The sequence below is a fragment of the Engraulis encrasicolus genome, chromosome 19 (assembly GCF_034702125.1).
Source record: "Engraulis encrasicolus isolate BLACKSEA-1 chromosome 19, IST_EnEncr_1.0, whole genome shotgun sequence".
NCBI classification, from domain to species: Eukaryota; Metazoa; Chordata; class Actinopteri; order Clupeiformes; family Engraulidae; genus Engraulis; species Engraulis encrasicolus.
In genome coordinates, this window is record NC_085875.1 from 48,907,254 (window position 1) to 48,934,753 (window position 27,500).

The window sequence follows — 27,500 nt, forward strand, 5'->3', positions numbered from 1 at the left end:
CTCCCCACCTTTCTCCTTTTTCTCTGAGGTCTGTGTAAGCATCTGTGTAAGGTGAGGTCTGTGTGTTTCCTCTCATATACAGTCATTTACTCACCTCTCCACCATCCCTCCTTTCCCCCAGGTCTGCGTAAGCACGATGTGTGTTTCCTGGTGACTGTTCGGCCCATGCTCCCGTACGGGACGCGTTTCGACCGCCGCCAGCCCTTCGTGGAGCAGGTGGGGCTGGCCTACGTGCGCGGGTGCGAGGTGCAGGGCATGCTGGACGACAAGGGACGCGTCATCGAGGAGGGTAAGCCTGGTTGTGTTGGATTACAAAAGAATGGTAGAATAGCAGCTTTGTTTACTCTTTATTACTTTTTAAAGTGCCAAACAGGTCTAAAGCACAGTACAGCATGTTGTGTTGAGGTTGTTTTATGGATGTAGTTGTGCTGGATTACGATAGACTACAGAGTAGGAGCCTTCATTTACTTTGTTTTAGGTGGCTGTGTTGGTTGTTTTGTGATTGTATTGAGGTTGTTTTATGGTTGTAGTTGTGTTGGATTACAATACTGTTGTAGCTTTATTTACTCTTAAAGTACCAAACAATTTCAAAGAACAATACAGCACGCTGTGTTGAGATTGTTTTATTGTTGTGGTTGTGTTGGATTGCAATAGAGTAGTAGCTTTATTTACTTTTTAAAGGTGCCAATGGGGCCAAGGCACAGCACAGCCCAGTACGTGGTATTCTTAACAGGACTCTGATCAGGTGCCAAAACGCTAACACGAGCACGCACGCACACACACACACACACAGGTATTTAGTAGGCCCCAAATTCCAGCGCTCTGATCCAGCCTTTAGGTCTGGAGGACCCATAGCTGCATCAGGGTGTGTGTGTGTGTGTGCGTGTGCGTGTGCGTGTGTGTGTGTGTGTGTGTGTGTGTGTGTGTGTGTGTGTGTGTGTGTGTGTGTGTGTGTGTGCGTGTGTGTGTGTGTGTGTGTGTGTGTGTGTGTGTGTGTGTGTGTGTGTGTGTTTTGGGATAGACAGATTTGGGGTGGCATAAGATGGATGAGGAGGTGGATTTAGGCTGGCACATGGTGGCCCAGGCTGGCAAGTGGTACAGTGGGCTTTAAGGGCTTTAGGGAGCGTGCGTGCGTGTGTGTGTGTGTGTGTATTGGGCGAGGTGGGCTTTAGTGGTGGCATGCATGGACATGGGTAGATGGGAGCTGAGTGCAGCGTTCTTTCTAAATCTTTAGGAAAGGCCAATACCCTTTGGGGGGCTCAGGCCAACACAAGGCAAACACCCTGTGCAATAGTGTGTGTGTGGGGGTACTGTATGTGGGGATGTGTGTGAGAGAGAGCTAAATCTTTTTCCATGAGGTTTTATAGTTGTGCAAGCTCTCTTGTGGGTGTGTGGCCACATGTACACATTTTTTAAGTGTATGTGGGCATGCACGTGTAAATGTGAGTGTGTGTGTGTTCATGTATGTGCGCGCCGCACGTGTGTGTGTGTGTGTGTGTGTGTGTGTGTGTGTGTGTGTGTGTGTGTGTGTGTGTGTGTGTGTGTGTGTGTGTGTGTGTGTGTGTGTGTGTGTGTGTGTGTGTGTGTGTGTGTGTGTGTGTGTGTGTGTGTGTGTGTGTGTGTGTGTGTGTGTGTGTGTGTGTGTGTGTGGGTGTGTTGTAGGTGTGAATCCTGCGGTGCTCAAGCTAAGCTGGGGTCTGGATTAGAAGGGCTAAGCATTTTGGCTGTCCTGCTGTGCTTACTGCTGCAGCAGTGGCATGTGCATGCGTGTGCGTGCGAGCATGTGTGCGTGTGCGTATGTGTTTCCATTGTAGATGCATTAATGTGTTTGTAATGTGTGCGAGTGTGTGTGTGTGTCTGTCTCTGCATTTACTGTATGTTTGTTTTTGTCCTCCACAGACGTGCAGGCATCCCATTCTGTTTTTCCAACCACCCGCTACCCCATCTTTACCCTACCGTGTGTGTGTGTGTGTGTGTGCTTTTCCAACCCCCCCTAACTCCATCTCTACCCCTCTGTGACTTTGGCTGCTCCATGATCTTACCCCCGGACTATTCAATTCCTTGTGTCTAAATAAAAGATCATAAACACTCAGCATGAAAACATGGACCCACACACACCACACACATGCACACACATGCACACACACCACACAGACCACACAGACCACACAGACCACACAGACCACACACCCCAGAGTTGACACTGCTGCGTTGGGACACACCCTTTGCCAGCATGACGTGCTCCACAGATTCTCTCTCATAATATTTTAGCTAACCCCCACCCACCCCCCTCATATTTACGACTCCCGAATGTTTTCATTTTTATTTTTATTTATTTATTTATTTTACTACAAACTACGTAAAACATGTAACTAGCATTTTGCATTTGGGTTAACTGAATGATGCGTTTATGATGTTGTGTGGGATTTGGCTAACAAAATGTGTCCTTAAAACCAGAGCAACATAAACTTTATAATAACTAACAGCAACTTTAAGGAGATTTCCTGTGTGGTCTATATATCTGAAAGCATATTTGTGTCTCATTTGAACTTCAGAGAGTTGAGCCGTCTCTTCCATTTTGCGGTAACACTTTACTTTACAGTAGAGTAATTACTGTTTACATTCTGCGTAACAACAGGGTAACAAAGAGAAGTTAAATGGTATATAAGGGGTAAAACGGGGGTAATTACAAAGTGATTATCTGTTATCCTGTTGTTACCCGACTAATGGTATTTGCTTTGTAATTGTCCCCTTTTTATCCGTTAGAGCCCATGTAACTTCTCTCTGTTGTTACCCAGAACGTACACAGTACTTACATATGGTTACTACCAAAAAGTAAAGCGTTACCCATTCTGCTACAGTTTTATGAACCGCTGAAAGTATGTTATTAAGCGGGCTTGCGGAGCAAGGACCATGCAGAGCATGGCCCTTGCAGAGCAAGGCCCGATTATAGTAATCTCTAAGTCCTGTTTCTTTATTATTTCATGTGCATGGGCAGTAAAAAGGTTTAGAAAATTGGGATCTCCTCCAAGCCTTTCGAGATAGAGACCATCCCGAGTTCAAAACACTAAAACGACCGGCTCGGCTTGGAGATGCGCGTATAGTTTAAAGGCTTCTCCGTGTCTCTTGTCGTTTTCCCCCCCCCCCGTTTTTGCGATTTTGATAGAAGCCAGGGTCCACCATGAAAACAGTGTGTGGAACCCTCCATGAACCCCCCAAAGGTTCCGCCACTCTAGAGATTAGAGTGTAGGAGCTTTTTCGGTCATAAAACATCACCACTTTCACCTAGAAGTTTAGTTGACGCGTTGTTAGCGAGCTCTATGGGATGTCTCCAAATTGTCAAAGTTTCATCTCCCCCAACGCCCAAATACTTATTAAATGGCAGGTTTTTGAAAAAAAAACATGCAGGCCTGGGTCTATGAGAATCCCAGTCTTTTCGAAAAGTGCATTTTTCAAGAGATCAGCGCATGTCCCCACACGGAGGTCCATTTGTGCCGGAAAAATGTAACCTATAAACTACATTCAAAGACTGTGAGAGATACAAGCAAATGACTCCGATCTGTGAAAGGACCCGTGCAACTCCTTTAGTTTTTTTAACCCCTTACCGGGATGTAGTCGTTAAAGTACAAAAACCATTCCTCATTTTCTCCCCAGTTTAGAGCTCAATACTAACTGTCTTTCAGTCACTCACAAACAGGTGCAGCCAGTGAGGGTTCCATTTCACACTTGTCACTCGTATCGAAGATTCTATTTCTTAAAAGTGCCCTATTATGGCTAGTTAAGAAGTAACTTCATTTGTTACTAATTATTTGCTTATACTGTGTTATTAGGTTAACTTTGATGATCACCCTTGTTTTTTCATGTCCAAATTTTTTATCATGGTGTACATGCACCCTAGCCGCCTGTTTTGAAACGCCGTGGAAGGGTGCAGAATGTTAGACCGCTTTGTTTTTTTTTTCAAAAAAACATTCTGAAATCACGACGCAGCATGGATCGTTTCATCAACCATTCTATTACTAATATTACGTCAGCAGCAACAGCTGTTTTGTGACCTGGAATCCAACCCTGTAGCCTATTCTAAAGTTGACAGCCATAGTAGATTTTCCATCTCCAATTCCGACAATTAATCTGAAAAGGACACACATAAGTCCCACGTTGTTATTTGTGGCACCTTGCTGTGTCAATATTGCTGAAACCCAGTCCCTATCCAATGCGAGTCTTTACCGTTATGGGCTTCCATTTGAATCAAAATGAAATAAATCGCTTGGGACAATTAGGCTGCCTTAATGTCTCGAAAGGGTTGAAAGAGCTGGGTACAGGCTATTGCTTCGATTTGATGTTCATGAAATAATAGGCCTACGCAACATTGCAAATGATGCGTAATAAACGCGAATTAGTGACCATATTAAAAAAAAAAAAAAACTAATTAGCCATCTGGGCGCTGTCTTGTTTATTTTACTGATATCAATGCGCTGAAGAATCTTTATCTCAAACATTTAATAACGCAATAGTAGGGGCCTGATTGGTTGCCCCGCTGTCTGCCTATGCATACTGTAGCCCAAAAGTTGAAGTTATCAGCCAAGTTTACTGCTCGCAAACAGACAAGTGCGTGCTGGTCTAGTGGGAGAAGTCAGATCTGCTTTACAGGTGGAAATTTGAAGACACAAAGAATGATCTGGATTGAAACCAATCACATACCCTGTACATGACAAGTTAACCTTCACACAAATAGGCCTATCCCAATAAGCTAATTCATCTGCAATTGCTGAACAACAGTTCATAAGGATAGCCTATTTATTCAGCGAAGTTGTGGACATTTTCTTCGCCCTCTCCTGCGGCAGCCCCATCTGGCTGTCAAAGACTCGTCCGAAAGTGAAAGAGAGTGCGCCCTCAAAAGAACAAGGGCAAACGACTTGTCGGACTCAACACCTAAACCTATCAATACAACGTCCTGTCAGTGATATCGTGAACACCTATTTGTGATATGAACTCCTTCCGTGTTCAAAATTCGTCCCTGTGGTCTATTTGCAAGCCAAGACTGAATGGCTACAGAAGCGCACGCGTTGTTGGCTTATTAAAAATGAGTTCCTGTTTGCTCGTTGTCTGTAGGCCTAATGCACAAAGGTGATAACAATACAAACATTTCAAGGTAATTTTCCAGTGCATGGTTTCATTTTTAGTAACACTCAATTTGCTTATTTAGTCCCCCGGCAGAAATGATGCGCCCACTGATTGGAAGCGCAATGGCAGTCCTCGAAGGATGGTTTCATTACTGGGTCGTAAAATCACGCCTAGGCCTAATCTCGGTTAGTCGTGGTTTTTTTTGTTCCGCAATATTTCGACAGGAACAGGATTTTTTTTATAGCCCCAACAATACCATATCCGTTTCAGTTTTCATTATTTTTTGGCATGCTGGCCCGCCCGTCTACTCGAACCAGTATATAAACGACGTCAACCACAATCCCACGTTGCTCTTGCAGAAATGATGAAACAAAACAGCGTTGCATTTTTAATTACTACTGAATAGTAGCCTACGCATAGCCTATAACTAACTAGGGCTAATCCTTGCCACATTGCTGATGCAAACGCTGCTCTGGTCATGTCGTGATTACCTATTTGGATAATCACAGCGCACGTCTTCTCTAATTAAATGTTATCTCAAGAAGCGGGCAATACAAGTGTAGGTTTTCACATTCTTACACCAAACAACTTTAGTCTTGCCAACTCATAAGCAGAAACGGCCCTGAAGCGAATAGAGAGGAATAAAGGAGTAGATTCGAGTCATTCCACCCACTTGAGAATGTTTTGATTATGAGTGCGCAACTGCTTAACGCGTTCTGCTGTTTTCCCGACCTTCCTCATTCAACTGGTTTCTGACCCGTTAGCCATATGCCTACCAACCGTATTTTATCAATGTAAAAATGCAGCTTTAATATCACAAATGAAAACAAAAATATATAACTTGTAGGGCCACAGGTAGTGTAGCCAGCTCCAGACTAGACCGATATCTGTAGCCTATTGACGGAGCCGATTTATGAATTGAAAAAAAAAAATGCGTAGCCTAATTGGGGGGAATAAACCCCGCTTTGGATGCGTAATCCCTATCCTTGTAGGCTACTCTATTCTTGTACAGTAATTTGTACACTGAGTGGTGATTCACAATAGATACATCTCATACAATACTGTCAAATTCAGATAGGCCTAGCAATGTGGCTGCGATGAACAAATGCGCATTAGTCTACTGTCTGCAATTAAATAAATGGTCTGTCACATCGTCAACACTACCACCATCCCATAAGCAGCAATGTTAGGTACAGCATGACGTAAACCCACCCGGAATCAAAGCTATAAATGTTAAAACCCAACCACAGCGTTCTCTGACAGTTGAGAAATAGCGTTCCTTGGCAAGAAATTCTCCCCCAAGAGGCCAATTAGTGAAAGCAGCTTTCAAACCAAAGCTTTTACAAACAACAGAAGCAGTGTAAACCCAATAAATGGGTAGTGGACATGAAAAGCATAATAGAAACCCTTTACGAGCAGGTGGCAGGAACCATTCTAGAAGTGCCTTAATTGTTCGGCGGCTCTCTGGCATTGCAAAGTAATATAGCTTTGCTGGACTGTGCATGACAGCTAGCTGCTTGCTTAGTTTGTAATGCATGCTGCTGTGTTAGAGATATGGGAGGTTGAGGGTTCGAAGCCCTACCCAAAGCGTGTTTGATTTTCAAAATTATATCATATGCATTGTTCCTTGGCCAACTTAAAAATGCCATGTATGTCATTTATTATCAATGGCATATGGTGCTGGATTAGAGATATGGAGGTCGGAGAGTCGAATCCCCACTTGAAGCGATGCTGATTTTCAAAAATTAAATATCATATGCATGTTCCTTACCAAGTTAAAATACCATGTATGTCATTAAGTATCAATGGCAAATGTGCTAGAATACAGATATGGATGGTTTGGGGGATCGAACCCCAGTCGAAGCCATGTTGATTTTTCAAAATTATATCCCTATGCCAGAGCGTTTCCTCTGGCCGACCTAAACTGCCATGTATGTTTTCCCCAACAAAAACTTTTAGTATGAATGGCAAATGTGCTGAATTACAGATATGGAGATTGGGGTTCGATACCCCAGTCGAAGGCCATGTAGATTTTCCAAAATTATATTCATATGCAGTGTTTCCCTTGGCCAACTTATTTTAAAAATGACAAGTATTCAATTATATGGATGCAAAAGGTGCTGAATTACAGATATTGAGGTTGGGGGTTCGAACCCCAGTCAAAGCCATGTTGATTTTCAAAATTATATCATATGCAGTGTTCCTTGGCCAACTTAAAATGCCATGTATGTCATTTAGCATGCATGGCAAATGTGTTGAATTACAGATATAGTGGGGTAGTAATAGGCTCAGTCATTTCAAATTGATGTTAAAGTTTGGTTTTCACTTCCAAGTTGAAGTTTATGGTCTATAGAACAATTTGAGTTCGAGTGTCAAACACACAGATAACAGGAACTGCCTGCGGGGGGGTGCTCAAAATGTATAAACTCTATAAACTTTTTATTAGTTTAATCAAATTTAACATATAGGTATGTAGGGATTCAGCAAGAAGAGGAGAAATCGGTGGGCTAAAATATTGGTTACCATATTAAAGACCACAATATATGGTTATAAAATAAAAAACCCAAAAATTACACCCCCCACAATTTTTTTAGAGCCATGACAGCTAATCCGGGCTTTTTTAAGATAAAGGGTGGAAAAATATTGCCTCCAATGTTGCTATGAAATCATAATGTATTGTTTACAAAGTTATTGTAAATTAAAGCCTGGTTATCACTTAACCTTGATTTGTTCAGAATAACCCAGAAGGCACACAGATACTTAGGATACATTTACACAATAATAGCTGCATAAAGCCTATGTGATATTTAGACCCAACTGCAAACTTTGAGTTTATGAATTTAAGATCATTAGTACCAGCTTTTTTTTCAATCATGCCCATCATTGTATTTCACAACTTAAACACTTTATATCTGAAGAAAATCTAAATTCAATCATAATAATAATAATAGTAATAATAATATAATAATAATGATTGAAGATGATGATGAAGATGAAATACTAATGGGGAAACATCAATTTTTCTTGATTTCTAAAAGTAAACAGAAGACCATAGGGCTAACATTTAATATTCAATACTACTCCACTCAACCAATAACTATGACAGAGAACAGATGGGGCAAAAACAGTCAGTGTCAGTCTTAGGAACAGGAAATTGCACTTGGTCACAGACGTAGTAGCACTTATAACTCTGCCTCATGCACCTTGCACTGAGATCTGGCAGGTCTATTTGTACAAGTACTAGTACAGCTGCACTTCACTCTAAGTTGGAAAACATCTTAGGCACGGCATCATTTGAGAGTAGTCCAGAATCTGGGAACTGTTTATTTGTTGTTCAATTGTTACCAGATTGGCATCCCATTTCTGGCAAATGCAGATAATTCAGAACGTTTTTTTTTTCAATTCTGTCAACTACGCTGGTAACAAATACAGTTTCCCAAGCAGTATGATTGTTGTCTACCATGTAAAGAAATAGTCCCTATAGTTATTGATTTTAGTACTTGCCGAAAATGCCTTGCTTGCCCCCAGCCCAAATCATGCCTAATTGATCCACCCTATTAATTGTATTATGCTTGCGGGAAAGCATATTAATTGTTCATCAACAGTTAATTATTATACTACATTTTTGCCTTCACCTCGGCATATGGAATCGCCATTCATTAAGTACGGAGGCCTTTAGGCAAGTTGCAGCGTTCGAGATAGAGACTCTGATTAGCGAGTGCCAAACGAACGGCTCGAAAAGGTCTCAAGGGTGGAGTATATTTTTTCGCAGGCCTAAACCCCGTTTCATTCGAATCACCATACATGTTTTTTCCTCAGTTTTTCTCTCAGTGTGTCCCCGCTTATTGAAATGAATAGTAGAATGGGTCAAGATAGATAATTCACAAACCTGTGGCATAGCGTGGAGAGGTTTGACCTTTCCTGGGGTTTTTGTAACAACAAGGTAAAGCATGAGTCAGAGATGTAATTAGGCTCTTGAATACAAACGATGTGAATATGGGATAAGCCGAACACTTAAAAGTGTTAGCAAAGGAGCATGTTTATATAAAAACCCTATGAATGTGACCCCATACACTTAAACGACAATAATGTGCGAACAGCTCGCGCATAGGCCTAATATGTCCCATTTGTTGAGACTGAACCATTTGGCCAAGAAAGTGATCTCAGTCTTTAGACATGAATAGCAGCGTTTGTTGCCATATGTGAGTCCATATCATCTGACAGACTTGCAAAACTTTTGGAAATATGACAGCGTTAAAAATAAGACCGGCACATATTTCTCCGCTTATGAACTGCCAAACTGCTCACCTTTAGAATCTACACATACACACACCCACACACATGCAGCCTTGTATGACTTTAGACCCTGCTGTCGAGTAAGTGGCAGTGGCCTACTGGTGTAGGGTGTTGGGTCTGTCAGAGGGTTGCAAGTTAGAATCCCACCCATACGCGATTCTCCCTAACCCACCCATTGCTGAAAGGCACCTGAAAGCATCTCCATACAAGCACGCACACGCACAACGCACACAGACCCGCAGCACACATACACACCACACACGCACACTAACACACACCACACCAACAACCCATCCTCTCCTCTCTCTCTCTACTCACACAGAGACCACACATGCACACCCTGCACCATGGAAGCTACACGGTTATTAATGCGCACACACACACACACACAGCACACACACACGACACCAGGACACACACACACACACACACATACACGACACACACACACACACGACACACAACACACAACCTCTATCGCTTTCCTCGTGTGATCTGTTGTGTAAACAACTAAAAGCTCTCTGTGTGTGTGACATAATCCGCAGCATAACCAATAGCATTGTCTCTCCGAATGCAGTCTTATTTATAATTTATTATTATATAAATATCTATAAATAGTGAAACTTATTTGATGTATATATTATTTTTTTTTCTTACCAGATATAACGTTTTTTTGTGATTTTATTGTAGTGAATAGAATATAGGCTTCATTGAATAGAAAGAAGATACTCGTGAATCCTTAAATTCAGAGAACTCAAAGTTAGGTAAGTTGGGTCTAAATACACCTAGCATTATGCAGCCTATTTGCGTATAGTATCCTAGTACTTTGTGCTTCAGGGATATTCCTGAACAAATCAAGTTGAATGATATACCAGGCTTAATTTACAATCACATGTAACCAAAAATGATGAGTTTCATTGCAACTTGGAGGCATTTACCCACCCTTAATCTCTTAAAAAAACCCTGAATTTTTGCTGTCGCTTGGCTAAAAGTGTGTTTATGAGACATTTGGTATCTAAATTTTCATATATATGAAATTTTTGATAAATCTCATCAAATTATGGTTAAACTAATAAAAAGTTATCAGCAGTATAAGAATATTTAAGAGCGCCCCCCGCGTCCATTTTATGGTTCATCTTGTGAATGACACTCGAACCCCCCTTATATCTATAGACCAAAACTTCAACATGGGAGTGAAAACCAAACTTAACACAAATGTTGTGAAAGGACTGACAAAAAATGCACAAGCATACACCCCACTAATAAGGAGGAGTGGGGTTCCGAAACCCCCAGTCAAAGGCCATGGTTGATTTTCAAAATTATATCATATGCAGTCTTCCAAGGCCAGACCTAAGATGCCAATGTATGTCATTAAGTAAGAATGGCAAATGGTAGCCGAATAACAGATATGGGAAGAACGGGGTTTCGAACCCCAGTCGAAGCCATGTTGATTTTTCAATATTAAATCATATGCACTGTTCCTTGGCCAACTTAAAATACCATGAATGTTCATTTATTATCAATGGCAAATGTGCAGATATAGAGATATGGCGGATGAGAGTTCGAACCCACTTGAGAAGCGGAGCTTGATGTTTCCAAAATTATATCATATGGCAGTGTTCCTTATGCCAAGTTAAAATACCATGTAATGTCATCTGTAAGTACTCGGCATGGCAAATGTGCAGAATTACAGATATGGAGTGGGGGTTCGAACCCCAGTCGAAGCCATGTTGATTTTCAAATTAAGATCATATGCAGTCGTTCCTTGGCCGACTTAAAATGCCAAGTATGACCCCATTTATATGAATGGCAAATGTGCTGAATTACAGATATGGAGTTGGGGGTTCGAACCCAGCAAAGCCATGGTTGATTTTCAAAATGATATCATTTGCAGTGTTTTCCTTAGCCAACTTCAAATATCATGTATTGTATGTCATTTAATATCATGGCAAAGGGGCAGGATTACAGATATGGAGGTTGTGATTCGAATCCGCTCTGAAGCCATGTTGATTTTCAAAATTATTCGATAAGCTGTGGTGTTCCTTAGCCCACTATAAAATACCATGTATGTCATTAGTATATCCCCAAAACGCAGAGTACAACACTTTCAAGATGGCTGAATCCAAGATGGCTGAATTGTTTGGCCCATAACTTCTGACTGGGTGGATGGAGTTTTTCCAAGATTTCTTTTAGCTTTGTTTTCACAATAGTACTTTGTTTCATCTCTGCCCCAAAAGGCAAGCCCGCTTCCAGCATTTTCTGTGAGAATGCATTTCTAGTTATTACCATGGTTCTTACTGGGCATTTGCCAGTCGTTGAAACTGAAAACAAAACTGCAGTTGGTGCGCGCGTACGTGCGTGATTGTGTGTGTGAATTGGACCTGAAACCCAAGCTGAAGGGAGTTGTGAAATGACTGAATGTTTGGCTATGGTTTGGCTTTAATGATCCTTCTGGTTCTGTTCTGTTTATTTTTCCTGTACCATTCCCAGGTCCGGACCCGAAGCCCAAGCTGAGGGGAGACAGCAGGACGTTCCGCGTGTGGCTGGACCCGAACCAGTACCAGCAGGACATGACCCACAGCATCCAGACCCGCGCAGAGGACCCGTATGAGACCTTCAACATCATCATGAGACGCAAACCCAAAGAGAACAACTTCAAGGTTGGTACTGACTACTACAGACTGCAGAGGATTCCATCTCCCATGATCCCTTACTTCCTTACACCCTTTGTGTGTGTGTGCGTGCGTGTGAGATATTGTTTGTGTAGAATGACAGGGGTTGTGCAGAGGTTCTTTATAACACGTACACACACGCACACACGCACGCACACACACACACACACACACACACACACACACACACACACACACACACACACACACACAGTAATCCATCATGGATGGCCCAAAGGATGCTGCTGTCGGTGCTGAGGGGATTTACCACAAGCCCAAGGCTCCTCACGCAACACACACGCACACACACACACACACACACACACACACACACACACACACACACACACACACACACACACACACACACACACACACACACACACACACACACACACACACTGACCTTGTACTGAAAGGGCTCCGAACACACACGCGCGCATACACACACACGAAACATCAAGTGACCTTGATGGTCCCATGACGCACACACACACACACACACACACACACGCACGCACAATTCTCAGTGAGAGAAGCAAAACCTGCCTACATGACCATATCCGGTTGCACCCTTTAAGAACTGACCTCACCACACTCTTTCACACACACGCACACACGTACGCATACACACACAGCCCCCCTCTCACACTGCCACGCGCACACACACACACGCACGCACAGCCCCACACACACTCTCTCACACATACACACACATGCACACACACGCAAGGAGAAAGAGGCATCATGTTTCCCTCTCTAAGTACATGTGCTATACCTTACTGTCCTTGCTCTGTCTCTCTGCTTGCTTACAAAGATAAACATGCTTTGGCAATCTCTGTCCTTTTGCTGAATTTCTCTCTCTGTATCTCTCTTTCTCTAAATCTCTCTGTCACAGTATCTCTGTCATTCTCTCTCTCTCTCTCGCTCTCTCTCTCTCTCTCTCTCTCTCTCTCTCTCTCTCCTTCTCTCTCCCTACCCCCCTCATCTGTCTCTTATCTACAGTACTGAGGGTAGTCATTTCCAAAATATTTTTCTCGCCTTCTGTTATTGCGTTTGAGAGTGCATCAGTCGGTGGCAGGCTGCACCTACTAATGCTTCTGTTCTCTGAAGTGTGCGTGCGTGCGTGCATGGCAGCATGATCAAAGCCTACTGGGCTAAAATAAGCAGAGATGGCTTGTTGTGAAGAGCATATAGACAGACAGCGAGGCATGCAGGGGGACAGACAGACAGTTGGACAGGCAGGCAGGGGGGCAGGATGGCAGGCAGACAGACAGACAGACATACAGACACACTTTGAAACAAACTCTTTGAAACAGACAGGCAGGCAGTTAGGCAGGCAGGCGGGCAGACGGACAGACTGACAGACAGGCAGGCAGACAGGGAGGTGAATGTACAGACAGACAGGTAGACCGGGGGCAGGGGTGGATAGTGTTTTGTGTCTTGTGAATCTCACCAATAATGATGCTCCTGAGAGGTATGCTTAAAGGGTGTGTGCATGCGTGCCTGCACAAACAGAGATGAAGGCACTCAGCTGGCCAAAATGGAGATTTACTGCTTTCATTATCTTTTTTTCCTGAATTATTTATTTGAGCGCTGAACACACTTACAAACGGACACACTTACAAACGGACACACATACACACGGACACACATAGGGACACACAGACACACAAAGGCAGGTGCTGGAAAGTGAGTTTTCGGTGGTCTCCCATGGTGATGTGATTGCTTTGCTTCATATCTAGGCAAGAGTTCTGATAGTCGCCTGGTTACCTCTGAGAAATGTTGCAGCGAGTCGTATCTCGGAAACCTTTCTGATGGTCGCCTAGTTACCTGAGGGGGTTGTCTTATCTTACTGAGTGGCGGAATTTTGTCCACTGGGAGAAGGGGAACTGAGACAGTATTTCCCTCTCATCTACATCCTCCTCCTCTTCTGTCTCTCTTTCTTTTTCCTTTCTTCCTCCTACTTTCTCCTTTTTCCTATCCTGCTCTTCCTCACCTTACTACAGCTCCTGAAATCCCAAGGTGATGTGTGTCAAAGAGAGTCTTCTTCCTCTGTGTGCATGTGCGTGGGTGTGGGTGGATGCGCGTGTGTGTGTGTATGTGTATGTGCTTGCGTGTGCACTTCATGCAAACTTCATGCAAACATTCATGCAATCGTATTCGTGTGTGGATGCCCCCAATTTTAGTGTGGGGAAGGTTCCTATGCATGTGTTTGTGTGGGCCAATTAACGTGTGTGTGTGTGCGTGCGTGCGTGCGTGCGTGCGTGTATCCCAAGGCAGAGCGTCTGCTTTTTAATCAGTTTGTAATCACATTCTTTTGGTTATCTCGAGGGAGATATTGGTGCATGATTTTATAACTTCATTAGTAATTGATGAAGATACTCATTAATAAAAGACAGCAAACTACACAGCATATAAACAACAAACTACGTCTTGCTGGTAAATTTTGGTTATTTTTTTGGGCTTTCTGCCCAATATCACAGCAGCTCTGTGGAGAGATATAAAAAGTGAAGTAGAGTTTTATTTTGGCTGGTCAGCTAACTAGAGTACTGGTTGTTCTTGTCGTCACCTTCTGGAATGCCATGGTTGGTTGTCTGGGTTTCACAATGTGTTCTGCATCAAAATATCACCATGTTCCATCTCAGAGTCTCATGAGGAAAAAGGAAAAAGATATCCACACACCACAGAAGCGCCCTTGCTGTGATTTATTTCGTGAACAAAATGGCACAACATTTCAACCTTCAAGGTGTTCTTCAGGTGCACCTGCAAATCATTTTTTGGGGGATGTGCGTGCACCTCAGTCTTCTGATGAATACGGAGTGTGAGTGTGTTGTAATATTTCTCTGTGTGTTTTTGTGTGTGTTTATACCAGGCCGTCTTGGAGACGATTCGTAACCTGATGAATACAGAGTGCGTGGTGCCCGACTGGCTTCATGACATTATCCTCGGCTATGGCGACCCCGGCTCCGCCCACTACTCCAAGATGCCCAATCAGATCCGCACGCTGGACTTCAACGACACCTTCCTCAATCTGGAGCACCTAAAGGCCTGTTTCCCCGGACACCAGGTCAAGGTCACCGTGGACGACCCCGCCCTACAAGTTCCGCCCTTCAGGTCAGGTCACGTCACCCCGGCCTAGTGTATTTAGGCTGCCCTTCAGGTCAGAGGTCACCCCGGCCTATTGTCTTAACCGTGCGTTCCCAAGCGGTAGGAACTTCCCAATATGCAACCAGGAGGCAGGTACCTCCCACCTGAAAGCATTTCAGCCAGCAGGTCAAGCAAACTACAAACATGGAGGGCCAAAAAACTGCCTACCTGTCAAATATTTTAGCTATGTAAACAGCACCATGCGCTTTTCATTTTGCCACATATCATCTTTGGAAGAGGCAATGCCAATATAACTACACGCTAGAAAAGTTCATGAGCAGTTTTGCAACCATTAACTTGTCTGATTCAACTTTGTCCACAGAATGATAATTGCTCAGTAATGTGCAACATAAACTGATTCTTATCGCTGTGTGCTGCCATTGCGGTGTTGTCATCATGATTTTCAATGGGATGAAGTCGGGGTACTTCAATGTGTCCCCAGCTCGCGACTTGAACATTCCGCTTCAACAGGCATTGTAATGCATTTCAGCTAGTAAGAGATCAGAAGCATCTATCTCCCACCGCTGGGGAATGTAGCGTTAGGTTGTCTATGCTTTTTATAACTTTTACTTATGACGTCAATCAAGTTGTAATTGTGACAAAAGTGGACTTTTTTTTTGCCACATCGCACAATCCTCATGCTCAGTTCAGTTCACCACTTTCCACTTTCAGGATCACGTTTCCCGAGAGCAAGGCAGCACAGGCGGTGAAAGGCAAAAAGAGGAAGGCAGGAGAGGAGGAGGAAGAAGAGGAGGAGAAGAAGAAGAAGAGTACGGAGGATGATCGCACATTGCTGGTTGAGCCTCACGTCATCCCCAACCGAGGGCCGTACCCCTACAACCAGCCCAAACGGTCAGTAGCAGCACTCCACCAATCACTCACTCCCACACTATTCAATATGTGTACCGGACTGGCCTGGAATATAAGATGGGGTTTTTGTTGTATTCAAGATTGTCTTATGTTCGGGCCAATACGGTGTCTTCAAACCTCATGTTCAAGATCTCCTTATATACGGGTCAATACAGTGTCTTTATGCCTCATTTCATCTCGTCTACCACCAACCCAAGCGGTCAGTAGCACCACTCTCCCAATCATTCACTCCCAACTCTTCAATATGTATATAGTTAAGGATTCATGCACAGTTTCAATGTGCTGGTAACGTGCTGAGGATTGATTAACAATTTTAAAAAAAAGTCTGCCGCACACTTCTCCGACTTGATTCTGCTAGATCAGACTTGCTCATTTCAGTTCCTCTGCAACCAACCCAAAATGTCAGTAGTACCATTTCACCACTCAGACTAGTAGACCAATATCCCAAACATCGCCCAAACCACACTTGCATTTTTATTGCTCACAACGACCAAAATGTTGTGAGCAACATTTTGGTCACTGAGGGCGGCAAAGGCCTGCAGATTCAAATGCCACCCTGATCTCTCCCTACATCTCCATCCATGGCTGAAGAGTCCTTGAGCAAAATACCTAACCCCACATTGCTGCAGGGACTGTAACCAATACCCTGTAAATAACTGTAAGCCGTTATTAATGTAATGTAATTGAGGTGTGCAAAAGTTGTATGGCGAACCAATCACAGACTGCCAGCTCTTCCATATCTGTATTCTGTATCTTTATGACTCAGTGTATTTTGTTCCACTGTGTCGTGACCACTGCATGGCTATTATTAGCAGCACCTGAAGTGATCCGCAGTCTGCTAGCAGCTATTTCTGTTGCTGGTGCTCTTAGAATGAGGCTTTATCTGGTGCAAGTAGTTCTCTCCCTGCAAATAGTCACGTTTGGCTTGAATGACATTCCTTTAATGTTTTAAAATTTATTTTTAGTATTTATCTTTTTAAACTTAAACATTCAAATGGCTCTGTTGTACTAAAGTAAAGGGGAAAAAAACTATGTGCATTACATTTCACTTAGCTGACACTTTTCTCGAAAGCGACTTCGTTATTATTTTTAAGTTCAGGGTACTGGTTACAGTTCCTGTAGCAGTGCAGGGTTAGGTGCCTTGCTCAACAGCACTTCAGCCATGGAGTGAGGTAGGAAGTGGAAGGGTGGGATTCGAACCTGCAACCTTCTGATCTAAAGGGCAGGGTCAGATGTGGGTTGAGAGCGTAGTGCAGTAGGAGTTGCCTAGGGCAAAGCTGAGGATGTTTCACATCATCTGAGGCCTATGGAGGCCTATAAGAAGCTGGTTCAGGAGTAAAGGTCAAGTTCAGAGGTAAATCATCTAATAGAAGTCCTCATTTTCTTAAGAACCAGCTTCTTAGTACACCCCACAGATCATCAGGTTTAGGCAGAGCTTATATTTTACAAACACCGAGTTTATCTGGGGTGAAGCTCTCTAGCTGCATTGCTATCCTGTACACACGCACACACGTGTGCATTCATTCATACAAGCATGCTGACACACACACGCGCACACGCGCGCGCGCACACACACACACACACACACACACACACACACACACACACACACACACACACACACACACACACACACACACACACACAGGGAAATGTACATGAACACATTGCTCCTCGTCAGTTCTCATCATTCTCTGCCATGGCCTGAGGTGTAAACCCAACCACCTGCCTTTGGTCTCATACTAAGCACTTAGTCATACACACACACACACACACACACACACACACACACACACACACACACACACACACACACACACACACACACACACGGAAAGCACAGATGCACACACTGACAACACAGAAAAGACGCAGAGAACACGCACGCACGCACGCACGCATGCACACACACACACACACACACACACACACACACACACACACACACGTGCACAAACACAAACACAAACACAATCATGCACATGGTTTAGCATGCTTACGTAAGTAGCTAGCCCTTGGGTGAGTGGGTGTTTTGGTGTTTGGAGGGGGGTAACACAAACGGTCTGGAGGCTACAGCTAAAGTGAGCCCACAGGAGCGGGATTCATCGAATCAAACTACACACACACACACACACACACACACACACACACACACACACACACACACACACACACACACACACACACACACACACACACACCCATCCACAGCCACATGGTCTTTAAACACGTTTGCACTTTTCAACCCTTGAGGAGTGTTTGCCCCCAACTGGGAAAGTTGATTTTTTTTTTCGTCCACATTCCACTTTGTTTTTGCTCTGAAGCTCTGAAACCCATACACACACACAAACACACGTGCACACATCACACACACACGTGCACACATCACACACACACACACACACACACACACACACACACACACACACACACACACACACACACACACACACACACACACACACACACACACACGGCTCTGAAGTTCTTTTCAGCCCTGTGTCCAGCCCACTGGGCCCTGGTTCCATGGGGCTCCATGACCACTACTTTGTGAGATCCAGAGCCATGGAATTCAGAGTTGTGACAACCGGGCTCTGGTGGGATCCAGAGACCTACAGTACAGTCAGTGGTTTGATCTTATCTGATCTGCTCATTAGCTGAAAGTCTCCAGTCCACAGTCAGAGCAGCTAACTTGACATATTGCTATTACACCACATTTCTCTCAGGAGTCATGCACGCGCACGCACACGCACACGCACACGCACTCTGTCTAATGTTGTTTGATGTGGCAGTTCATTAATATCCCCAAAGCGGTCTCAGCTGAAGGGGAAATTAAGGCCGACAACACGGGTGATGACGGGCAGCGGTTGGCGTGTGTGTACGTGCGTGTGCATGTGTGCAGCTGCTGGTTGGCTCCTGCTAACTACTGGGCCATTACTGACGTGTGACCAAGAACACACTCACTGCTATTGTGTTGGTAGTACAGGTGGGCCGTACAAATCACTAAATGGGGCATATAAACTTCAGGACAAGCACAGTTGGGCGAGTGGAGAACACAGAACTGCAGTATTTCTGTCTGAGCTGATGCTCTCAGGGCTTGAGCCTTGTTGCACTTGAAAGCAATTACCAAAGCTACTTGACTATCGAGTTGCTATTTGGCTCCTGCCAACTACTGGGTCTTTAGCGGCGTATGACCAAAATGAGTTTGACACCCCTGCAGTAGTGTATCAGGCTTTGTGCATATAAATGTCCATTCTCCTCTGGTCCGTTTGGTGCAGTATGATGGGCGGTGGGGGCTGCTGGGTCCGTGGGGCATACCTGTCAACCATCCCTAATTTCCCGGGAAACTCCCTAATTTTGACTCATTTCGATTTCTTCCCGATTTCACATTTTCCCCGGAAATATCCCGGATTTTTCACATTATCAAAAAACACCGTCTGTCCAGTAATTATACCCACGGCCCTGTACGACGAGCCACACGCCCTCTTGAAGAGAGAGACAGAGGGTCTTACTTATCAAGCTACCTGCCAGAAGATTGTATGCCAGATGCCACCAAGAATTGAAGTTCCTTGAAAATACGAGCTGTCTGTCACCCTCGAGCTCTGTAGTTTTCTAGCGCTTGTGCGCCCACTCTTTTCCTCAGAAACCGCCAGTTCATGCAACACATAAAACAGCCTCGGAACAGCGAATCATGCGATTAACCTAATCACAACCTGTAGGCTACCAGCATGAAGCTTTGCACGAACAGACAACTTATGCGACAAAACAACAAGAAGAAACTCATTGCGCTCATTTCATGGTTTTGTTTTCATTACATTGTTCTTCCATGCTGTAAAACGTGTTCTGAGGGATTTTAGACAGGATTGTCTTTGCATGCGCACTGTTGTGAAAAGCAGATAGAACGCACCGTCCGATCCGTCTCTGTCATCCCGTTGACTGTCAGAATTTGGCCTTTAGAACATTTCCTGGATTTTGGCTTAAAATATGGGAATTTTCCCGGATTTTGGGAGCTCAAAGTTGACAGGTATGCCGTGGGGTTCCAGGGCGCTCAGGTCCTTAGTAGCTGTCCAGACCATGCGTGTGTGCGTGCGCATGCAAAGTTTACTCCTCAAGCTTTATGATTATTAACTGCCATTGTGCTCTGCTCTGTCCCTCCTCTATAGGAACACCATCCCCTTCACACCAACACAGATCGAGGCCATCCGCGCTGGCATGCAGCCTGGGCTCACCATGGTAAGATACACACCACAGACACACACACATGCAAGCGCGCACACACACACACACACACGCACACGCACGCGCCACACACACACAGCGGCGTGGAACGGGGGGGAAACCCTGACTCATTCTTAGGGCCCAGCCCACCTGGGGGGCCCACCGGGGGCCTCCTATGGAAAATGTTCTTCTTGTTTTGTTTTTTTAAACATTATTTTTATAATAGGCTAATGTCAATACATGTTGTTAATTTATGTAATTCCAATGTTTTCTGGAAATACATTTGTAAAATTGGATATCCTAGCCTGCAAATAGGCTATAATATATATCAAACACCCCTATAATCAGCATTGGTTTAGTCCGCCCTCTCGTAGACTTTTGATTGCACAATATGCGGAATCAACACTCACTCACTTCATTATTAGGCATTAAACGCAGCAGCCGGTTAGCAATGAAAGATGTCTAAAACACCAGGCTTTCACAAATAGAATAGAAAGGCAAGAGAGACAGGGGAAACCAGATGAAGCAACTGCTGCTGATTTCTTGCAAGAAAGGTGAGCCCAAATGTCAAAATTACAGCCTACAGTTGGTTAACTGGTTATCCCATTCCCATTCCGTGTGGCCTACTGTGATAGCCGAGGTCAAATAAAAAAATAATCTCATTTTTGGCTATAACTGTGATAGGCTATTGAACCCATATTTGTCTTTGATATATTCATAACGAAGTCACGGACACACACACACAAGGACACACGGACACACACACACTCGGACACACACACACACACATACACACACACACAGAGAAATAAACACACACTGACACACACCATGCCAGGTGCAGTGCAGCCCCAGAGGACTAGTATGGGGTTCAGCGAGTTGCTGAAGGGCATGGTGACCGTGGCGGGTGGGGAGCTGGAATTAGGCCCAGGCAGCCTCTTTAATGTGCGTGTGCGTGTGCTTGTGCGTGCGTGTGCGTGCGTGTGTGTGTGTGTGTGTGTGTGTGTGTGTGTGTGTGTGCGTGTGCTTGTGCGTGCGTGTGCGTGCGTGTGTGTGTGTGTGTGTTTAATAGAGCCAGGCATCCTCTCTACAGTGGCGACTCGACCCACTCTGATCTCTACCTGCCATGCCAGTTTTAATTACTATGATAACGGGCAAAAGATATCTCTCTCTCTCTCTCTCTCTCTCTCTCTCTCTCTCTCTCTCTTCTCTCCTCTCTCTTCTCTCCTCTCTCATCTCTCCCCTCTCTCTCTCTCTCTCTCTCTCTCTCTCTCTCCTCTCTCTCTGTCTCTCTCTCTCTCTCTCTCTCTCTCTCTCTCTCTCTCTCTCTCTCTCTCTCTCTCTCTCTCTCTCTCTCTCTCTCTCTCTCTCTCAATTACTGTGATTACATGCAAAGGATTAAACAAAAAGGTTACGATGAGCACACAGATGTTTTGGGCTCTCCTCTGTGTTCCCATGTCAAAATGTCTTGTGTGTTTTGCAAACAGTTTGACAGACTAGACAAACAAGCCTGAAAAGCAAAAGCATGGTGGTGGTTACAATGGTAGTCGTCAGAGCACATGTTAAAACTAAGCCCTGGTTTGATGTTGCCTGTTTTCCACCGACCACCGACAAAGTGCTGTGAGCTAGGGTCTGGCCAGGATATTGAGTCAAATCGCATTTCTGATTTCTACCCCTACCCCTTGTCCCTTCAAATGGCCCAATAAAAAGTAGGGCTTTAAATGCAGCCCCTACTGTGATTGGTGACACTCTTTCACCAATCACAGAATGACACTCATAACGGAGCACAAAACGGAGGGGAAGGGGAAAGGGGTAGAGCTAAGGTGTGAAATGGGATTCAGTCAAACCGAAGAAAACGTCTTAATTTTGTTACTATAGAATAGAATAGAAGGCCTTTTATGCCTTTTAGAATGCCTCAACGACTTTGGATGGGGAAATCACCACCGCTTTGGGCTTGGAGCTCTGAATCACTCACTCACTGAAACACTGGAGTGTCTTTTTTTCTTTACCACGAGAATCTCCCCCCCCCCCCCCCCCCCCCCCCATGTATCCATTAACTCATTAGTGTGCTTGTGTAATGTCTGTAAATGTAAGAGAAATGAGCCTTATCGGCCTTGGTCAGTTTAACAGCTGTACACAGTTAAGACAGTTCATTTGCAGTTAACGGTCTGTTGCGATCTTATCACCCTCTCTTCATTGTAATGGTGTCACACAATGCTGTTACACACCCTGCCTGTTCGATTAAGACATAAAGTCTGGACTGTTCGGTCGTTGTCACTAGATCTGGGGCATTAATTCACAGATCCATTATGCTGCTTCAGTCACATGTAAACTGTTTCGTTGGTGAGTTGTGATCTAGCTGACCTATGATTTGATAATAGAATGATCATGGACATGGCCTAACCACTGTATAATCCTGTCATAGTCTCCCCACTCGCTTATTGGATCATAAGTGCAGCCATGTTCGATCCTGCTGTAAACCATATATACAGTATAGTATAGGATAATAAATCCATTCTTGTTTTGGAGACTTGAGATAACTACCGCATAATGTTGTTTTCAATTTACTGCCATAGGATTTGAAAATGTCCTAACGCTGTATAATCCTGCCAACATCTCCTCGCCTCTGAATTATTTTATTATAAGAGATTAGGGTTGTTCGATTTTGCTGTAAACATAAGCAGAGCTTCCTGTGGCTATGAAACTGCTACTGTGGTGCATCGTCTTAATCATTTAACTCTGGACTCTGCTTGCCTGTATCGATTTAGCTATAATATCACATGGCAATGACGGTGTGGATGATGATTGTGTAATCGAAATACATTTTATTTGTATAGAGACGAAAGCATGGAGCATAGCTTAGTTTAATCAGAATCCATTTTATTTGTATAGAAACGATTACATGGTCACATTTTATGCCAGATGGGATTGTCTTATCTTAGATCTACAGGACCATAGCACAAACAACAGGAAGACATTTCGCACAAAATCATTACTTTTGAAGGTTGTGCGAGTGTGTAGTCTATGCCTGTTGGAAATATATAAGTGAGTCAGTAATCTCATTGATCATAATCATAGATTAGAAAGTCAGGTTTTTCAGAGGGAAATGTTTTGCCTCCAGTGCTGTAGTGTAGTAGCCTGGGAACTCCCATACTGCCTTTAGTTCTATGCAATCGTTTCGATCTGAAAGACACTTGTGATTAGATCTGGTGTTAACCAGGCAAGTAGTGTAGTGGTGCACTGTTCTAATTGTTACATTTTAATTTTGTAACTTGTGCTCCCACTTGGCCAGGATGCCCCTGTAAAAGAGATTTTTAATCTCAACGACGGGTCTTTTTTCCTGGCAAAGTAAACTATTTAATTCCCTCTGGCCCGAGACGAGTCTGCAATTAGACCTGGCACCAGATGGAAGAGGGAACTGCTAGTTAGTCGGTTAGTTACCTCTGCCAAAGCCCCCCCCCCCCCTGGGTTTCTGGAATTCCACTCAGAGTTCTAGAATGTTGTAAGGGGGAGTATTAGCTCTGGAAGCAGCAGAGGCATCAGTGACAGCTGTGAGTGGCATTCCTCAGCAGCTTGTTGATTGGCCCCTGGCAGAAAGCACTAGACGTCGTATAGAATAGAACAGAATGGAATAGACTAGAATATCTTTTTTTAATTAAAAATAATTTAAAAATATATATGTATATTTTAAAAGGTGATATAAAAACTAGTCTTTGGTAGCAGAATTAGTGATGTTGATAGGTGACTGGCAGCCAAGTGCTAAATCTGGATTGTTGGCTCTCAGGGAATGCGAGACACTGAATTGGCTGAGGGGTAGTGAATGCTACGTAGCTGCTGATTGGGGTGTGAGAGGCAGGCAGTGATGAAAGGTGATTGGCAGTTTGACAGACAGTGTTGAAGGGTGATTGGTGGCTGGAATGGAGTGGTGAAGGGTGATTGGTGGGCTGTCTGCGTGGGGGCGGGCTCACTGTTGACGGGCGGCTTGAGGTGGTGGCTGGGTGTTATCTGGTGACATGATGCCACTTGGAGAGAGGAATAACGCTACCTTGCTGTCAACACACACACACACGCACACACACACACACGGGCGCGCACGCGCGCACACACACACACACACACACACACACACGGGCGACAGGAATAACGATACCTTGCTGTCAACGCAGCTAACACACACACACACACACACACACACACACACACACACACACACACACACACACACACACACGCGACAGGAATAACGATACCTTGCTGTCAACGCAGCTAACACACACACACACACACACACACACACACACACACACACACACACACACACACACACACACACACACACACACACACACACACACACACACACACACATAAACAGGAGAGGAATAACATTGCCTAGCTGGCAACGCAACTAACACACACACACACACACACACACGGTAGAGGAATAACACTGCCTGGGCTGTCACCACAACCATAAAGCACAGCGGCATGTGTCACACCAGTACATACACTCTCACACACACCCCATAAAACACACACACACACACACACACACACACACACACACACACACGCGACAGGAATAACGATACCTTGCTGTCAACGCAGCTAACACACACACACACACACACACACACACGCACACACACACACACACACGCACGCACGCACGCACGCACGCACGCACGCACGCACGCACGCACGCACGCACGCACGCACGCACGCACACACACACACACACACACACACACACACACACACACACACACACACACACACACACACACACACACACACACACACACACACACACACACACACACACACACACACGAATCAAGCTCAAATGTTTGTGTGACGGCATTTCGTGCAAGTGTTTTCTGTTTAGAGGCATTTGAGGGATTCGACTGGACAGTAGCGCCTCTCTCAGACCTTTTAGTTTGTGTTTTTCTGGACTTGTGAACTTCACCATCACAGTCAGGGGGATGCATGTTGTGACACCGGATGTTAAAAAAAGGACATTCAAATAGAGTCACAATGACAGTGTGCTTAAACGGTCTCCAGTGGACATGTACTGTGACGCGATGGGATTTTAGGATCTTATAAAATGAACCGGGGTGTTTTTTTATACTATTAATCTATTATTTATTAATTTATTTATGTATCTATTCATGTTATCCGTTGATACATGACTAAGCTCTTGTGTCGTAGCCTATATCTTTTCATTAAGCGAGGTAGTGTGCCTTAAGCCGTTTTATCAGTGCACATATACGGAAAGGCAAGTCACTCAAGTGCTCAGTGAGTTTCCTTGTGTAAAGGTGCATGTATACCAGAGCGGCGGAAGTCATTATTTCTCTATGGAGGGTCGGCAAATATAGCGACCAAAGTGAAGCAACCTGGGCGAGCAGTGCAATTTTCATCGATTAAAGTCAAGCTAATATTATGGTAATGAGCTATGACACCGCTCGGCGAAAACCAGCTGGAAAGTTCATATCCGAATGACAAGCCAGAGGCGTTATGTGATTCGCTAAATCAAACATGTCAATGTCAAGTCCAGAGCAAATAAAGGGAATTCATGGCGAAATTTCTTCAACGACCTCAGCCACTAGGGTAGCGTAGGTCGCTTTTGATGTACACACCGCTTGAATTCGGGATGTAATGAGAACTCTAAATGTATCAACTCAAGTGCTCGGTGGGTGTCCTTCTTGTGTAAGCTGTATTTTCAGTGCACATGCACTAATGTACTAAGCTTGTCATTTCAGAATGCTGTTCATTAAAGGCTGAATTAATTTTATTGATGACCAGGTAAACTAGGAATGGAAACATTTTTTTTTTTTTTGCAGTTGAGTATATTTTTAGTTGTTCGGATTCTTGTGTAAGGGTAGCGTGCTGTAAGCAGGAGTTTTGCCTTGAAGAAGCCCATACTGTACGTAGGCAGCTGACACACACTATAAATCATTCACTACTGTCCGTGCAGCAAGTCAAGTGTGTGTACATAAATGTGTGTGTGTGTGTGTGTTTCCATGCAGCAAGTCGAGTTTGACGGTCCAAAACAGCAAGCATCAGTTCATCCCCACCCACCACTTGCGCCGCACAGGGTGCGCGTGCGTGTCTGCATGTGTGCCCGAAACAGTGGGCACCAGAGCATAACCACCCACCACATAGGGCTGACTGCGTTTGTAATCCTATGATATTTATGACTTACTTTCAAACAGTTGCAGGATGTGTGCGTGCGTGTGTGTGTGTCTGCGCCTATGACTCAGCATTTCTCAGCCAGGTACCTTGATTAGCATTGCGTGTGCTTCCGTTACATTGAGCTGAGCTTCAAGAGCTTTAGAGGACTAGTCCACCGTACTTCCATAATGAAATGTTGTTCTTTTGAAACAAGCTGTCCTGTCAATCAGGCGTGCTAGTACTCCTGTTAGCATGCAGCTAGGTTGCTAGGATTTTTGAGGGCTGAAGTTTGATTGAGTGTGTGTGTGTGTGTGTGTGTGTGTTCGTGTTCCTACTTATCCTCTGTCAAGGACACATATAGTATGTGTACATGTACTGCACATGCAAGTAATTGTGTCAGCATGTGATGGGGTTCATGTGTCACGCGTCCACCAAAGGGTGTGTGTGTGTGTGTGTGTGTGTGTGTGTGTGTGTGTGTGTGTGTGTGTGTGTGTGTGTGTGTGTGTGTGTGTGTGTGTGTGTGTGTGTGTGTGTGTGTGTGTGTGTGTGTGTGTGTGTGTGTGTGTGTGTGTGTGTGTGTGGTGTGTGTGTATGAGATCGCGTTAGCATGTGATGGAGTGACTTAACGTGTGTGTCACACATCCACCAGGCAGCCCTCAGGGTCACATGCACTCTCTCTGAATTATAAGAGTGTGAAGAGACATGCATGTGTATGATAACCTTGAGTTAGTGTGTGTGTGTGTGTGTGTGTGTGGTAAACATGTATACACTTGACATGTGACACTGCTACCAGGTAGGCCACCAGCTGATGTGGCGTGTGTGTGTGCGCGTGCATGCGTCCGTGTCTGTGTGTGTGGTAAACAGGTGACATGTGACATTCCTGCCAGGTAGCCCACAAGCTGATGTGACATCATGCAGTGACATCAGTTGCCAGGTTACAGTGACTACCATTGACAACTCCTCTCCTCTCCTCTCCTCTCCTCTCCTCTCCTCTCCCCT

At 44.4% G+C, this 27,500-nt stretch overlaps 1 protein-coding gene across 2 annotated transcripts in view; it reads left to right on the forward strand.

Moving 5' to 3' along the window:
- aqr (aquarius intron-binding spliceosomal factor) overlaps window positions 1-27,500 on the forward strand; it is a 162,320-nt gene that overhangs the window by 54,129 nt on the left and 80,691 nt on the right. For both annotated transcript variants that reach the window (XM_063184629.1, XM_063184630.1), the window contains exons 17-21: window positions 122-289; window positions 11,908-12,077; window positions 14,965-15,206; window positions 15,912-16,091; window positions 20,273-20,342. In XM_063184629.1, coding sequence (XP_063040699.1) covers window positions 122-289; window positions 11,908-12,077; window positions 14,965-15,206; window positions 15,912-16,091; window positions 20,273-20,342 — 830 coding nt within the window. The remainder of the gene's footprint in view (window positions 1-121; window positions 290-11,907; window positions 12,078-14,964; window positions 15,207-15,911; window positions 16,092-20,272; window positions 20,343-27,500) is intronic.